This window comes from Schistocerca piceifrons, chromosome 3 (genome assembly GCF_021461385.2).
Source record: "Schistocerca piceifrons isolate TAMUIC-IGC-003096 chromosome 3, iqSchPice1.1, whole genome shotgun sequence".
Classification (NCBI taxonomy): Eukaryota; Metazoa; Arthropoda; class Insecta; order Orthoptera; family Acrididae; genus Schistocerca; species Schistocerca piceifrons.
The window spans coordinates 526,056,039-526,074,058 of record NC_060140.1 but is presented as its reverse complement, the minus strand read 5'-3'; the positions used below and the strand labels follow the sequence as shown (position 1 = coordinate 526,074,058).

At 39.3% G+C, this 18,020-nt stretch overlaps 1 protein-coding gene across 1 annotated transcript in view; it reads right to left on the bottom strand.

The window, feature by feature from the left end:
* Positions 1 to 18,020, bottom strand: part of LOC124788796 (BAI1-associated protein 3) — a gene marked incomplete at its 5' end in the record, with an annotated part of 518,896 nt that overhangs the window by 100,191 nt on the left and 400,685 nt on the right. The window contains one exon of the mRNA XM_047256078.1: positions 2,538 to 2,753. Coding sequence (XP_047112034.1) covers positions 2,538 to 2,753 — 216 coding nt within the window. The remainder of the gene's footprint in view (positions 1 to 2,537; positions 2,754 to 18,020) is intronic.

Genomic DNA, 18,020 nt, shown 5'->3' with positions numbered 1-18,020 from the left:
CTGTGGATGGTCGCAAGCAAATAGATCTTGTGAGTGGGCACACAGCAATGTGCTAACAAAACGACCATTTAATGATAAGGCACTTATTAAGGAAATGTGACTGCAACAGGTTGTGGTGAACTGAAAAATTTAAATGAAAGATAAGATACAAATGTTTTATTGAACTGCGAATGTAGGCATTTCTCATTCTTTGCAAGGGATGAAATATTTGGTGTCAGTCACAAAGATGTCACAAGAGGAAGAATGCTCTTCAGTGTTGAATTATAAAGTTAGGACCTTTCTACATTTTTTTCTTCTATTCAAAATGAAACAGAGATTATTCAGAACAGAATGCTGACCTAAGTACAGAAATAATGTCAACCATATTTTTATGTTGCTTATGAAATTTTTCTACATGTATGTCATCATGTCACCAGGCAACATTCATAGTGTCAAAATAGTAACCGTCATTTAGTAGAGTAATATTTTGTAAAGTTGTTACTTTTAACAGCATTTCCAAAGTGAAACTATGCAGGGAAACTGAAATAGTTTCATTTCATTTTTTAATATCATATAGGTCATGAAACATTCACTCAAAATACTGACAGAGTTGCAGAAAGCGCTGGCAATGAAGCCTGAAAAGGTAATTGTACTGGTAAAGGCACGTAAAGCAGCAGAAATAGTTTAAGACTGAACAGCATATCTCTGGTGTTCTGAGCTACAATAACTGGCAAAAAAGCTACATTGTAGGAACATTTTGTGCATCTGTAGTCATCTTATTTTCATGACATTTGACTCATTTTACACCTTGCCTTGAGCCAATAAAATACTGATTTTGTTCCAGTGCAATTTTTGAAACTTCAATTATTTATTTTTACCTCTGTAATCATGTTTTGTATACATTCGTAATGATTGCTTCCTGGCACTGTTTTCTAATCTGACAGTGAATTCACAGGTACTTATGCTGAATTAAAACTTTTAAGTTAGTTATTTCTCCTAGAAATTGGTATGTATGAGGGAATGCATACAGTATAACATAGCATAACTTAAAACAGGCTCTCGGCTCTTAGTTGATTGTCATTTTGCAGGGGATGTTTACACAATAAACAAGAAACATTGCATAGAAAGTGTATCATAATAATTAAATATTGATTTTGCACAAGTGATTGAACAAGTTCTTATTTATGAACATCCCACAAATTTTCAGCATTACACACACATTATATATGAGGCTTGTTCAGAAGGTAAGTGTACTGTGACCGTAATGGACTGTATTTTTTACTTTTTGAGGATTGGCAACAATGAGTGGTAGAGGGGGGGATTCCATGACCAGAGCAATCATCACAGGAACACATTAGTATGGAAACTTCTCATGCTGTTATCCACTTCCTACTCACAGAAGGAATAGCACTTACAGAAATTTTTTCGCGAATCACAACAGTTTATAGCAAAGGTGTTATGAGCAAAATGAGTGTGTTTAAGTTGTGTGGGGAGTGTAGTGGAGGCACAATAAATCTTCATGATGAACAGAGGAGACCTTCCACTCTGACTGATGAAATGGTGCAAAAACTGTTCATAAGACTGTTCATAAGACTGCAAACTGACAGGCGATGAAATTTATGCAATGTTTCCACAACTCTCTGGAACTCTCTTGTGTGAGACAACCGCAAAAAAACGTTGGGATGATGGGAAAAAAGTGCACAAGATGGGTCCCAGAACACTGGCAGTGCAGCACAAGTAAAACTGAGTCAATAGTGGCTGCGAGTTCCTCCAGCAACTTGAACTGGAAGGTGGGATTTTCTGTGCTCTACTGTGACTGGAGACAAAACATGGGTGGCTCATTACATGCGTGAGACAAAAAGACAGTCATCACAGTGGCATCACACCAATTCTCCATCTGCCAAAAAATTTAAAACCACAATTTGTGGCAAAAAAATCATGGCCTCAGTGTTTAGGGACCAAAAAGGTATAATTGCCAATTTATGCCTCAGGACAAGACCACCAATGCAGAATGATATTGTGGGAATCCTTTTCTTTCTCTCTCTTAAGTAGCATTCAAAATGAAAGGAAGGGATGCTGACAAGAGGAGAGACAGCCCATCCTCATACAGCCCATCCTCATGCTCTTGAACTCATTTTGTTGGGATGTTTTGAACCACCCCCAGTATTCCTGACTTGTCACCTTCAGACTGTCATCTTTTCACTTCCCTGAATTCCACGTCAGTAGAATTAAATTTTGAACCAACAAGCAGGCATAGAAAGAGGTTCTGAAGTGGGGAAGAAGCTGGTGGGAGAATTGTTTTAGGAGAGCATAAAGAATCCTGTGCCATGATTCCCCACATGCATTGAAAGGGATGGCGATTATTTGGACAAAAAATTATGAAAAAGTGTATAAGCTATATCCTGTAAATTTTTTCATATACACTTATTCTAAAAGAATATAAAAATCTAGTACACTTACTATCTGAACATGCCTCATATATAGGCTTGCTATTTGTATATTTTTACTTTTTGTATGCATATAAAGACTATAGAAATGAAACTCTCAATTAAGCACACCCCAGCACTGCCATCCATCTGCTGACCCAGCTCTAGCAATGACACCTGCCACACATCAGACAACAGGCGCTCAAAATTACGTGGCAGAAGTGCCGCATTAAGGGCAACAAGATGTGCATCAAGGTATTCCAGTAGTGGTGAAATGGCTTCAGAAGCTGGTAAGGAGTCTGGTGACCATGCCAGATGAAATGTTGCTTTCTTCAGGGCTGGCCGCATCTGTACGGAAAAAAAAAAAAAAAAAAAAAAAAAAAAAAAAAAAAAAAAAAAAAAAAACATATTACAGACACTGTTAGTTACAACTGCAAAGAGTAAAGAAAAATGCACCTTTAATCAGAACAATGATTCTTATGCCTAAATAATAATCTTCAAAGTGTTGGAAACAAAAGCTAGTTCAGCAGGTTCTCACATCAAAATGGACAGAACAGTAGAGTTAAAATCACTGTAGAATTGATGAACACGAGAAGAGATGTTATAGAACTATTAATCATGAAGGCAGAAAAAACAAGGCCATTAGAAATGGTGGTGAGCAGTGCAGTACCTGATCAACAGAATGTGATTGAATCCACAGAATGTGGGTTGAATCCCTAACATCTTGTGTGGTGAGGGCATGTAACACTATGTTTATAACTGTCTCTTGGATGACAATGTTGAAGTCAGTGATTCTTTTGGGGTCACTTAATAACTGTAACATATTTATTTGCACCTGTGTTACCCTTTCTCTTCCTTTGATTTCTGTAATAGTCCATAATAACCCAAACACAGAACTAAGAACTCAGTACAAGCACTAATGTCAGGAGTCTGTAAAAAGCAGTTACTCATTTGTCACACTATTTAGAGGAAACATAAAAGCCTTACTCCAACACTACGCACAATGAATATGCATCAAGATTTATCACAGTGTTCAGGTTTGGACAAATAAGTAAAAAAAGAACAGGCTGAATGATGGATAACTATGAACTTGATGGATGTTAAAATAGTGTATGACAAATTTCTGCCAAGACTGTTGTTCATTTACACCAGCTATTAGCATGTTACTTTTTGAGTAGCAAACACTCTAGTTCTGAACTAATAGAAGTCAGAAGACTTTAGGTCATTAATGTTTTGACTCCTGCCACAGCCAGTATCAGCAAACAAATGATACTGTGTCTGCCAACACTAGAGTAGTCACTGCTCATTTCTTTTTCTTCAAATGAATGATGAAGCTCTTCCTGGTCCACCATGTGAGCTACTTATGATTCCTCAGAAGAGGACAATTAATACTTGCATTCTCATAAATGCTAAAAATAAAAAAAGAAGCCAGAATGTGTAATCATAACAGCTGTACATGTAAGGAAGGCACTGTTATTCTGCCTAATGGAGTCTACGTACAATGGAGTATGTTTCATATGTTCCCTCCAGTCCCTTTGCACAAGGTCCAAGAAAAATTACATACACAGCAGAAACGTTCATATATGCAAAACAATAATACAAGGATAAATAAAAATACTGGTGAAAATAGGGGAATACCAGCACTCCAAATTCTAGTACCTCAACAAAAAATTAAATGAGAATAAGGAACATTTTTGGCATGGTGTATTACAGCACAAATGTTTTTATCACGGCCTGTGTTCTTAAGCTGTGACAAGATATATTAAAATTGATAGACTGTGGCAATGGATGATCAATTTACTATAGATGCCTTCTTGCTCTCTGCAGAAAGACAGGTATGGCAGGACACCTGTGTGGATCCATAGAGAAATGTTTTGAACTGTAAATGGAAGGCTGCAGATCTGTGTGAACTCAAATAGGCCCTGTAACTGGACATATTTAATGTTACATAAATTAGCATCATCAGTCTTATTCCTGGTCTGTCAAACCTCATATTTCAAGCTAGCAAATTGGAATTTGGTCCTGATGTCAGCTGATAGTTTGTGTAGTGCATACAGTGTTATGAAACATTGTATGTATTATATGTAAAGTGTTTGCAGTGACTGGGAGTGAGAAATGAGTAAACAGTGAGGCATTAGTCTTTTACATTATTGAATAACTTACTAGTAAAACACTACTGCACATTAGTGATAAACTAAATGAGGTAGCAATGTTCTAAACAGAGTAGCCTTCTATTTCAGAGTGTGGAGGCTCCAATCTTCATCCAGCCATCCTGATTTAAGTTTCCTGTGGTTTCTATAAATTATTTCAGGTGAGTGCTGGAATGGATTTTATTGTTAGGCCACGACTGACTACCTGTCATGTCCTTATCGTGCTAGACCTGTAACTATGTAAATGTCTGTATATGTAAATTACTTTATTTTTTTGTTCTTAAATTTTAATACCAAGACATGCCCAATATCCTTGCAAAAGAGGTCTATCAATGAATAAAACAACTGTTACATTGACTACTACTACTATTACTACTACTACTACTACTTCACAACAAATTCCTGTGAAGCACAAGAATATGTCTGCACTGAACTCCTTGTCTACTGTTACTGAATTAATCAATATTAAGGAAATGATTCACAGCATAATGTTTAATAAACAGTCATGACCTAATATGCCACATATTGCTCCATAGTAATTTTAGCAGTCTTCTTTTAATATAGTATGTGACCTGTGCAAATGAATCCCTTTACTTAGTTGCCTTGCATATTTATAACGGCTTCAGTTTTTGAGATCATATTCCTGTTGAAAATTCAAGAAGAAATAATAATTTAACTACCAATCTGAATATAATGCTTCAAGGTGTGCTGCATGGAATGTGGGTAGGAATTAGGATTGCTGTCTAGTGTGCTGTGGGCTTCCATTAAAAATGTGATCACATGTAAATTTTTGTTATTTAGTATTTACAATTTCTGGAAGGTTCTCAAAATTTCTCACATTTGTACTACTTGCATATTCTGGAATAGCCTATGTTTGTGTAAACAGTAGCACTCTCTAACCAGGAGGCAGCTGTGCATTAATGTCTGTATTAAAATTGCTTTCAGTTCTAAGTGTTGTACTTAACTGATGAGCCTACTTTTGGATTTGGACTTGATTCTGGTTATGACATGACATTGTTTGGTGGAGAAACCTAGCAGTTCAAAATATCTACATTGGTTCCAGTTGGGTAATGCAAACGCATTCACATACACAAACAAGAACTGGAATACAAGCAGTACATTGTTCCCAAGGTCCATGTGTATTCAGGAGTACCAATGTATGCCAAAACATCAGTCAACATCAGGCACCCATCAGTGTATTCCAGAGATGTTGATCAGAACCTGATGAAATGGATGAGAAGATTTGACCAAGTTACCAAATACAACAGGTGGGATCACATGATGTTTTTGGCAAATGTGTTCCTTTACTTGAATGGCACAACCTAGCAGTGCTTCAACAATGAAATGGAGAAGCTCAATAGCTGGGACAAACTCCAGGTTGAAATGAAGAAGTGGAAGAACAACTGAAGAACAGGGCCATATTTCACATTCAGAATGTTTTTTCACTATACCTCACCGTGAAACCAAATATGACAGAAGCTGACAAAATCACATATTTCATGAAAGTAGTCACAGAAGACATGTACTAAGCCCTTTTGGTAAGGGATGTTACAGAAACTGCGGATTTGATCAAGAGCTGCCGGGGCATTGAGGAAATGCTATGTTCAACTCCTGAATGTGGTCTCTACTGCTGTTGTGGGGGTCACCATGATCTCGCCTCTCTCATATGCCAAGTAGTATGAGAAAAGATGCAGCAATTTATAGCAGCTAGAAATATCAGACAGGGTATGCAAGAGATAACAGCCTTGAATGTCAACTCCAGACGTCGGGAGATAATAGAGAATGTTGAAGAAGAAATGTGTTGATCTTCAGCATTAATCTCCACCACCTGTTGAATGCATCATGAAGAATGAACTTGACTAACTTGTACTTATGCAGCAGCTGCAAAATGATATTCCACCATCTGACAAACACAGGTATATCTAACTCTTCTGCCAAGTGCAACAAACCCATAGAAGAACAGATATTTGGAGGATGAAGGATAACATGCTGGTATCTTTCCACTGTGGGGCCATGAATACACTGTACGCTACTGCAGAGAAAAACGACAAGTGTTTGATCACTATCACACCACAAGAGATCAACTATCACAACAGTTCTATTCATACCTGTCACCTATAGATGATTAATATCAACCTGGATTAGGATGCTCACCAATTTGACATAACCATTTCCCATCACCATACAGAGGTAGCAGCCACTCATTTAGCCAATGACTTGAGGAAAACTGAGGTGACCATCTCTGGAGCTGAGGACATCACAGATGAAAATCCTCCATGAACAATGGTCACCAAGACACCAGGAAATCTCATCAATGGCATCTTCAAAAGCCACACAGGTACTAGTACAGGTACTAGTCAATACAGGGGCTTCTTTTCCTATAATGTTGAATGCTTGTCATTGCCAACTGAAGAAGACTATGTTCGGTAACAAAAGATTGAGCTGAAGGTCACAAACATGAAATACATCCAGGAAACTTGAACATGTGTTGCAAGAATAACATCAATGAAAGAACACAGTCCTTTGATATTGTCTCTTCAAGATAATGTGGTCATAGCATTATTCTCAGGTGGAACTTCTTGCATGCATCATGCACAGTCATAATCCGAGGAAGATCAGAGCTCCAGACTGACAAATCTACACTACAGTAACCATAAGCTCCAGTTGTCAATCAAGGTGCTCAATTAAACTGTGGAGCTTTCATCAATTGCAAAAAGCTATTCAGGTTCAAAAAAGAAATCTACTCAGGCTCACAAAAGAAATCTACTTGCAAATAACAATCATGTAGGTGCTAAAAGAGAACTCTCGTATGTTAATTGTCATGAGCAGCCATAACTCATTCCTAAGGGTATGTGCTTGGGAACAGCCACACCAGCCCATGGTGTGTAGCTTGTAACAGGACACCCTTCTATAGCATTACTTTTCCTCAAAAGTAGTTGTCAATGCCAGAATTATTTTTCGAATTTTAGAGAAGGTCAATATTATCACAGTTGCTTTTCTGAAAACTTTCATATAATTTTATGCACAGTATGTTGTATTTCAAGCTAAAATTTACAAAAAAGAATTACTTTATAAAATGTTTTAGTCTTGATGTTATAATCAAGAAGTACTAGTTCTGAATGTACAGTTAAAATTACTTTTTTGGAAACATTTGAAATTACTAACTATTTCTATTATTAATTACACAATACTGTACTGGTTACTATGTTTATTTCTGGATTCATTTATGAAATAATAATTGAAATTAATAATGTAACTGAAACGTGCAGAAATTCATTTGTTAAGAAAAATAGTGAAACCTTTGGAATATGGTGTGAGTGTGAGAGCATTAAGCATGTCGTTGTTGTGACCAGATGTATTTGTGCAAACAATGTAATTTTGGCTTTGTTAATGTGAAAAATCAAAAGACTGTATGCTGTACTAAAATCTGAGAAAATACATTAACATACAAAAAAGTTCTGCAACACCAATCTTCAAATTTATTTAGATCAATCCAACTGTGACGACCTTAAATGTGACATTTTCAGCTTCAAGAATCAGACTCCTAGACAAGAAGAACTGGAGTCAACTCTACATGATGAGCTAAGTAAACTAGAAAGTTTCTTGTAATCTCTGCTCCATGCAAACCTTCATAAAAGACTAATGTGGACAATATATCTAAAAATAAAGATGCAGTAACTTACCAAACGAAAGCGTTGGTATGTTGATAGGAGACAATAAAAAACACACAAACACACACACAGATTTCAAGCTTTCACAATCCACAGTTGCTTCATCAGGAAAGAGGGAAGGAGAGGGAAAGAGAAAAGGATGTGGGTTTTAATGGAGAGGGTAAGGAGTCATTCCAATCCCGGGAGTGGAAAGACTTACCTTAGGGGGAAAAAGGGAGAGGTATAATAGATGGAATTAGGAAGGAAGGGGTAGACTACAAGCTCAGTGCCATTGATGAAGAATCATACTTCACTACAACTACAGACAAGTCAGTGGAGTAAGCTACTATCAACATGCCAATAGGATCTGACCTAACTCAGAAGCAATGTCAGCTAGTGTTAGCCATTCTGCACCAATTTTCCGATGCTTTCAAATCTGGACCGGGGGGGGATGACAGACCAAGAAGCCTATGGTAAAGCATAATATCAACATCAGGGATAAACCACCAATTTGCAAACACTAGTTTAGAATGTCACCAACTGAATGACAGAGAATCTGGGAAGACATGGAGAAGATGTTTTATGGTGACACCATCGAACTTTCAGATAATCCTTGATCCTCTCCTGTGGACCTTGTGAGAGAGAAGGATGGCCAACACCCTTGATTGCTTGATAGGAGCACAATATTTCTCAACTATGGACAAGCAGCAGGCTACTGGCAAATTAAGAATGGTGAGGCTGACCAGGAAAAGACTGCATTCACAACACATAATGGCCTCTATGAGTTCAAAGTTATGCTGCTTGGATTCTATTATGGTCCAGCTACCTTTGAGCATACAATGGACACCTTGCTTCATTGCCCACATAATAAAAATTTTGTGGCTCTTTGTTAATGGTGATGGCATCCATTCTAATCCAGACACAAAATAATTACAGTCACAGATGTTATGAGTCTTCAGCACAATCATGATGTGAGAAGTTTTCTCAGAATGTGTTTGTAGTACCAGTGATTTATAAAAGACTTTCGTGCCAAGGCACATCCCTTGCAAGAACTACTGTAGGGAGATGCCAAATTTTCTTGAAATGAGGTGCAGATGTCTTTCATTGTTCTTTTGGAGGCGCTAACATCTCCTACAGTTCTAGCATTGTATAACAAGAATGTTAAGACAAAACTTCACACTGAAGCTAACAGTTTTGGTATAGGGGCAGTTTGAAACAGAGCATCTCCAGTCTGCTCTAGTTACACCCCTACTAATAATGTTTTTTTCTATCTTCTGTTATTTTTGGTTCTGATTTTATGTAACCCACATATTTGATGTTGCCTTGAATATATCCATTTCTTATTTAGACCAGATTTAAGTCTACCTGACTGCAAAAATATAATTAGTTTTGTTTAAAACCATAATCATCATCACCATCATCATATCATCGGCATAAGTCTTTGCCTTCTGTAGAAGATTATTCCATTCTTTCCTGTTTAGTGCTGAACTCCTCCAATTCTGAATTCCAGTTTTCCTCATGTCCTCTCTGACATCTCTCTCCCACCTTAGCTTTCATCTTCCTGCTCTCCAGGTTCCCTCAGGCACTGCACTAAATATCTTCTTATGCATTCTGTCATTTGTTATCAGTACCTACCGTCTGTGGTTGACACAATTTTCTTCCAGTGGACCGAGATTTTGTCTCAAGATCTTTCTTTCAAATATGTCCAGTTGCCTTTCATTAAGTGTCATTAATCTCCATGTTTCAGCACCTTTTGTTAGCATCAGCCTTATTTATTTTCTGAGGCCACGGTACCACTTATTGGTGGATAGTATTTATTTTTTAATTTTAGAGCCAACATTATTCTTACAGTTTACTTCTGACCCAAGTCATTAAACTTATATGAACCAATTTCTATGGATGAGGGCTCATTTGAATAGTCCCTTTTCGCTACAGGCATATACTTAGTTTTTCCTTTTTTATCTGTAGGTTCATCTTTCTAGCAGCTTCTTTCATTGATCTTGGTTTTCTTGCAATTATATTAATATCATCTGCACATACCAGTACCTGAAATGATTTATACAGGATAGTCCCTATTGTATTGATGCCTGCATCTCTTACAACCTTTTCCATTGTTTGTGATCACAGACTTGATTATATATCATGTATTTTAATTTGATGTTTTCCATAGTAGCTTTCACTAAGGCAATCAGTTTATTAGGAATGCTTAACTCGTCCATTGCTGTATACAGCTCTCTTCTGTCAATACTGTCACAGGTTGATATGAAGACTATAAAGAGATGATATGTATCAATCCCAATATCTTTGCATTTTTCTAGTATTTGCTGTATTGTGAAGATCTGATCAACAGCAGATCTTCCCCGATGAAACCCACAATGATAGTCACCAACAGCATTTTCAACTTAGGGTGAAAGCCTATTAAAAAGGATGTTGGAGGATATTTTATAAGCTGTAGGTAATAGGCAAATTCCCCAGTAGTTAGAGCACCCCACAGTGTCATCTTTCTTGTGTATTTGGCATATGATACCTATGTTCCAATCTCAGGGATACTTTCATCTTCCAAATCTTAACTACAAGCTTGTGAGCATGTTTGACAGATTCCTTTCCTGCATTTTTAATGAGTTCTGCTTGTATTAGACCCATTCCCAGGGCCTTCTTATTCTTCAATTTCTTGAAGGCCACCTCTACTTCCTCAGCAGTTGGTACTGGTTCCTCTGTTCCCAAGTTCCTTGTATTTACAGAGGATAAGATTCCTTGGTTCCCAGGTGTACCAACGCTCACAAGTTCATCACAGCACAAAAAGAAAAAGAGAGAGAATGAAAGGAAAGAAACAGAAGAAATGGAACAACTGAAAGGGATGAACTAAGTGAGAGACTTAATCAGAAGTTAAATAAGAGCTGGAAGGATTTCCAGCCAAGGGTGAATTTATGTAGGAATACAGATTGTTCAACTATGAGTAGTGATGAAGCAATATGTAGAACATGGATGGGCAACCGGCACCCTGCAGGCCGGATCCGCCCTGTGATTGATTTCAGTCTGGCCTGCGGACGTTATCTGCAGGAGAAGACAAGTTGCTCACTCCACCCAAGAAGCACTTTTGGGTATTCCTGCCAACGCTCAGCTAGGCTCGGCACAGGTTTGCAACTCATGATGCAGACCAGTGAAAGTCTTGCTTAAAGACTGGCCAAACAGAGCACAGCCTGGTGACAAGTCTCAGACTGTGCTGGATGGCAGATGTTCAAGATAAGAGAAGCCACACATGCAAGTGCTGGCCTCAGTGACTGGCTGTTGCAGCGTCAGCTATCACTGTGGAAGTGGCTGACACCTCATTAGCAACTTGCATGTGTAGTGCAGTACAGAGCTGCCTCCCACTGCTGCTGCAGCACAGGAGTCAAATGTGCATGTTATTTCCTGCCTGTGTCTGTGGTACACATTGATAGACCGCAAACGCTTGTAGTAGGAAACAATGCCATTAAAATTACCAACTGCCCACAAAATGTACTGACTTCAACAGCAGCAGCTGCTGCTGCACAAGCTAGTTCTCTGCTGTCAGTTTGCACATGAAGTTCTGTGCTAATTGTTTCTCTATTGCGTGCAAATGTCTCTCTGTGTCGAGTTCATTCAAAAAATGTCTAGCGTTAAGAAGAGGAAAGTAGATGCTGAATGTCATCTATTCCAGATCAAATGGACTGAGGATTACTTCTTCTTGATGTACAACAATAAACCTGTTTGCTTGTTGTGTAGTGAATCATTATCTGTTGTGAAAGAATATAACATGAAAAGGCACTTTTCTATGAAACACACAGCTGTACAACAGCTTACAGGGCAACTAGGGAAAGACAGAATTACGTTATTAATTTCCAATTTGGAAAATCAACAGCGAATGTTCCCCATATCAAGGACACACTGTGACAATTTGGTTAAAGCTGATTTTATAGTGAGCAGAAGCATTGCCAAGTCATTACAGCTTTTTTTCTGAAGGCAAATTCAAAAAGCAATGCCTCTTGGACATCACTGATGTACTGTGTCATGATAAAAAAAGTATTTGAACAAATAATTCTGTTGCAACAAACCATGGTACGATGAACTGAGATGATGGCTGCTGACATTAAAAAAAGTTTGTGTGACCGTGCTGCCACATTCGAAGCATTTTCCATTACTTTGGACAAGAGCACTGATTCATTGGACACAGCTCAATTGGTGATTTTTGTTTGAAGTGTAGATGTGGATTTCAAAACAGTGGCAGAATTACGGATATTAGAAGTAATCACTACTAGTGAAGATGTTTTTCATGAAGTTGAAAAAAATCATTGATACCTTCAACCTGCAGTGGAGTCAACTCACTGGAGTTTTTTCTGATGGGGCACCTGCGATGGTCAGTTCACAAAAAGATTTTATCTTTTGAAGTAAATATTGACAAAGAAAGTTTAACAATTCTTCACTGCGTTATTCACCAACAAAATTTGTGTGCTAAATCAATTAAAATGAAACATGTCATGGACGTGGTTACCATGGGCATCAATTTCATTAAGTCCCACACACTAAATCACCACCAATTCAATCAGTATTTGTATGATCTGTGCTCTGAATATGCAGATTTAGCTTACCATTGTGAAGTGAGATGGTTGAATAAGTGCAAAATGCTAAAACATTTCTATGATCTTTGACAAGGAATAGAAGATTTTATGGCTATCAAAGGGAAACCACTGGGTGAAATAAATGATCCCCAATGGATTTGTGATTTCACATTCATGGTTGACATTACATCTCATTTAAATGACTTAAATTACAAACTCCAGAAATGAGGGCAGTTAATTCACAAATTACATAGCCATCTGAAACCTTTTCCGGCAAAGATCCACTTGTGGGAAATGCAGATGAACGCTGGAAACTGTTACCACTTTCCTACATTGTCAACTCATGAAAATGTTGATTATGTTACTTATGCTCATGAGCTGAAATCATTATTAGTGCAATTTACCACAAGGTTTTCTGATTTCAGGAATGCAGACAGCATGTTTGCTATATTTGCTAACCCAATAACTTGTGATGTAGAAAAGGCCACAGAAAATCTTCAAATAGAACTTATTGAACTTAAGGACAATTTGTCTTTAAAATCTAAATTTGAAGAAATAAACCTGGTCAAATTTTATAAAACTTATGTGACTGAAAAGAAATATTTGCAACTGAGATTATTTACAAGAAGGAAAATTTATCTTTTTGGAAGCACATATAAGTGTGAACAATTCTTTTTTTCTCTTATGAAAACAAATAAACGCAACACACATGCAAGGTTAACAGAAGACAATCTGGAAAATACCTTAAGACTCAGTTTCAATGACCTAAATCCAGATATCAACAATCTTGTGTTAAAAATTCAAACTCAGAGCTTACATTAAGCTGCTGTTGAATATTTTTTAAAAGCAGTAAAGCACTGTCTATATATTTGTTAAGTGTCACTTCTCAGCTTTCCTAATGGCTGCTGGCAAAATTTGTGTCCAGCATATTGGATTTAGACAAAGTCTCCATGATTCACATGGGTTTCTATGCAATCACATGATCTTCAAAAGTTTTGTTTTGGGGTATGTGTTATCATGATGAATTTAAGGAACCAAGACATTGAGTTAAAGTACGGTGTGAAAATAAATGTAAACATCCAAAGATGGGGTCTCATGTATTGTCACAGTCATGGACAAAATTCCACCTTATTTGCTGGGCAAGCTGCCGGCTGTATTGCCGAATTTTTTTATTTCACTACGTATGATAACAATATAATAGAAGGAAACATTCCACGTGGGAAAAATTATATATAAAATCAAAGATGAGGTGACTTACCGAACGAAAGCGCTGGCAGGTCGATAGACACACAAACAAACACAAACATACACACAAAATTCAAGCTTTCGCAACAAACTGTTGCCTCATCAGGAAAGAGGGAAGGAGAGGGGAAGACGAAAGGAAGTGGGTTTTAAGGGAGAGGGTAAGGAGTCATTCCAATCCCGGGAGCGGAAAGACTTACCTTAGGGGGAAAAAAGGACAGGTATACACTCGCACACACGCACATATCCATCCACACATACAGACACAAGCTTGTGTCTGTATGTGTGGATGGATATGTGCGTGTGTGCGAGTGTATACCTGTCCTTTTTTCCCCCTAAGGTAAGTCTTTCCGCTCCCGGGATTGGAATGACTCCTTACCCTCTCCCTTAAAACCCACTTCCTTTCGTCTTCCCCTCTCCTTCCCTCTTTCCTGATGAGGCAACAGTTTGTTGCGAAAGCTTGAATTTTGTGTGTATGTTTGTGTTTGTTTGTGTGTCTATCGACCTGCCAGCGCTTTCGTTCGGTAAGTCACCTCATCTTTGATTTTATATATAACTATGTATGATAATATTCATGTTCTCTTGAAAAGCTTAGGGGTGAGTCTAAATATATTATCTGCAAATCTGCATGTCACAGATGTCTTCAAACTTATGCATGACAGGTGCAGCTATCACATCACATGAGTACTGTCTTTTTATTGACTGTCTAGTCATTTATGTGAGAATTCCGGCCTTTTTGTGCCATGTAAACAACATATGATTCATGCGTATCATTAACAATGATACAAATTTCACATGGAAGTCAGGAAGCCCTCAAACGATGAATACTATTGTCAATATGTTAATATAATGAACGTCTGAGGGTGAGTGTTATCTTATTGTTATTACTACAAATATCAAGGAACAGTACTGATGCCATCCGAAACATTCTCAGTATTACCAACATGAACTGAGTGTGTGAGGACAATTACACTCCTGGAAATGGAAAAAAGAACACATTGACACCGGTGTGTCAGACCCACCATACTTGCTCCGGACACTGCGAGAGGGCTGTACAAGCAATGATCACACGCACGGCACAGCGGACACACCAGGAACCGCGGTGTAGGCCGTCGAATGGCGCTAGCTGCGCAGCATTTATGCACAGCCGCCGTCAGTGTCAGCCAGTTTGCCGTGGCATACGGAGCTCCATCGCAGTCTTTAACACTGGTAGCATGCCGCGACAGCGTGGACGTGAACCGTATGTGCAGTTGACGGACTTTGAGCGAGGGCGTATAGTGGGCATGCGGGAGGCCGGGTGGACGTACCGCCGAATTGCTCAACACGTGGGGCGTGAGGTCTCCACAGTACATCGATGTTGTCGCCAGTGGTCGGCGGAAGGTGCACGTGCCCGTCGACCTGGGACCGGACCGCAGCGACGCACGGATGCACGCCAAGACCGTAGGATCCTACACAGTGCCGTAGGGGACCGCACCGCCACTTCCCAGCAAATTAGGGACACTGTTGCTCCTGGGGTATCGGCGAGGACCATTCGCAACCGTCTCCATGAAGCTGGGCTACGGTCCCGCACACCGTTAGGCCGTCTTCCGCTCACGCCCCAACATCGTGCAGCCCGCCTCCAGTGGTGTCGCGACAGGCGTGAATGGAGGGACGAATGGAGACGTGTCGTCTTTCAACGATGAGAGTCGCTTCTGCCTTGGTGCCAATGATGGTCGTATGCGTGTTTGGCGCCGTGCAGGTGAGCGCCACAATCAGGACTGCATACGACCGAGGCACACAGGGCCAACACCCGGCATCATGGTGTGGGGAGCGATCTCCTACACTGGCCGTACACCACTGGTGATCGTCGAGGGGACACTGAATAGTGCACGGTACATCCAAACCGTCATCGAACCCATCGTTCTACCATTCCTAGACCGGCAAGGGAACTTGCTGTTCCAACAGGACAATGCACGTCCGCATGTATCCAGTGCCACCCAACGTGCTCTAGAAGGTGTAAGTCAACTACCCTGGCCAGCAAGATCTCCGGATCTGTCCCCCATTGAGCATGTTTGGGACTGGATGAAGCGTCGTCTCACGCGGTCTGCACGTCCAGCACGAACGCTGGTCCAACTGAGGCGCCAGGTGGAAATAGCATGGCAAGCCGTTCCACAGGACTACATCCAGCATCTCTACGATCGTCTCCATGGGAGAATAGCAGCCTGCATTGCTGTGAAAGGTGGATATACACTGTACTAGTGCCGACATTGTGCATGCTCTGTTGCCTGTGTCTATGTGCCTGTGGTTCTGTCAGTGTGATCATGTGATGTATCTGACCCCAGGAATGTGTCAATAAAGTTTCCCCTTCCTGGGACAATGAATTCACGGTGTTCTTATTTCAATTTCCAGGAGTGTATTATCAGTTTGACAAATCATCATTCTGTTTACATGTTTACAGTTCTTTCTCATACAAACACTAGCAACTAATTCTTGTCTAATGTGGATCCATTAGAACATGGCAGCTGTTGAAAATGTGGGTAATTTATAAAGAATTAGCTGCAACCAGCTATTTTTAAGGTACGTTGTCCAAGACGCGACGCACACTAGCGACTGCGACGGGTCGCTACGTGACGTCAGAAGTTGCCTGCTGGCGCATGCGCAGTTCGAGTTTGGGATGCGACGCGCGACTGTTGCGGCAGCTGCCGCAGCACTGCACCAGTGAGCAGTGTTGCGACGGAAGTCGCACGACACAAAGACGTACGGCTGCCAGAAAGATGTCGAGCCAGTCAAGGAAAACTGAAATGAGCCACTCACAGGATGTGATGCTCTGTGAGCTGGTCTCGGAACATCCTTGCCTTTACGATTTGAAGAACCCTAAATATAGAGACACTATGTTCAGAGACAGAATTTGGGAAGAAATTGGTGCACAGTTGAAACTGGCAGGTGTGTGAAATATATAATATTTTCCCATTAATGCAAATTTTTCAGGCCTGTTATGAAAATCAGTATAATCCATGCAGATGTAGAATTAGAATGATGAAAATGAACTTGAAGGTCAATTTTCGCATTACTCTTTTTTGTGACGATAAAAATTGAAAACGGCAAGTACATTATAAAATGAACAATCTAAAGTACAACGAGAAAGTTACATTTTACAATACCTTCACTTTGAAAGTAAACGGTAGATTGGTGTCTTGATGATACCTTCTAGTTGTGAAAAACCACCACCAGATTGTTGTACAGCTTTCTGTAATCAATAGATGTTCGTTTTTGAGGAAGGCGTTTCTCAACAGATTGCGCAAACAGTATGCTGCAATAAGTAATTTGTCACTTTCATTTCAATTCATTGGTAGAAGATGCTGCTCAAAAAACTTGTGCCAAAAGTACACTACTGTTTTACAAGGCCCTTCTGGTCTGACACAGTTCACAATTGAAATTCGTCTTTTGTAAATCCTGGAGTCATCTTTTGAGTGCAGCTTGGCAAGATTAAATGTTCATGTCATCCATAACGATGTATGCTGCGAGAATATAAGAATATGGAAGTTCATTTGGATGGGAATAAAGATTCAGTCGGCTATGAAAGTTGCCTTAGCTTGTTCCAAAAGTTTCTGCATGGGAGAAACTGACAAGTATAATTTGGGGAAATTTTGTGAACAAGCACGGACATTATTTCTTGCACATTTCTGCCAGTGTATACTGTAGGCGTTCAGAATCAAAATTCTAGAGATGTAACCCTATCTTGTTGTCAAGAACTTGAAACAATGCAATGACGCTAGCGTGCGCTTATTGTTAATAAACTTATCTTTCATTGGAATTTTAGGTGAAATGTGCAAAAACAGATGGAGGAATATTCGGGACTCGTATCAGAGAAATAAACGAGAAAGAAAGCTTGGAACATGTTCAGATGCCTCAGCAAAACCAAGAAAATGGGTTCTGCTTGATCAATTGGCTTTAAGAAACCTACATTTCGCGGCATTTTAAATGAAATTGTCAAGAGCATATGGAGAAATATTAGTA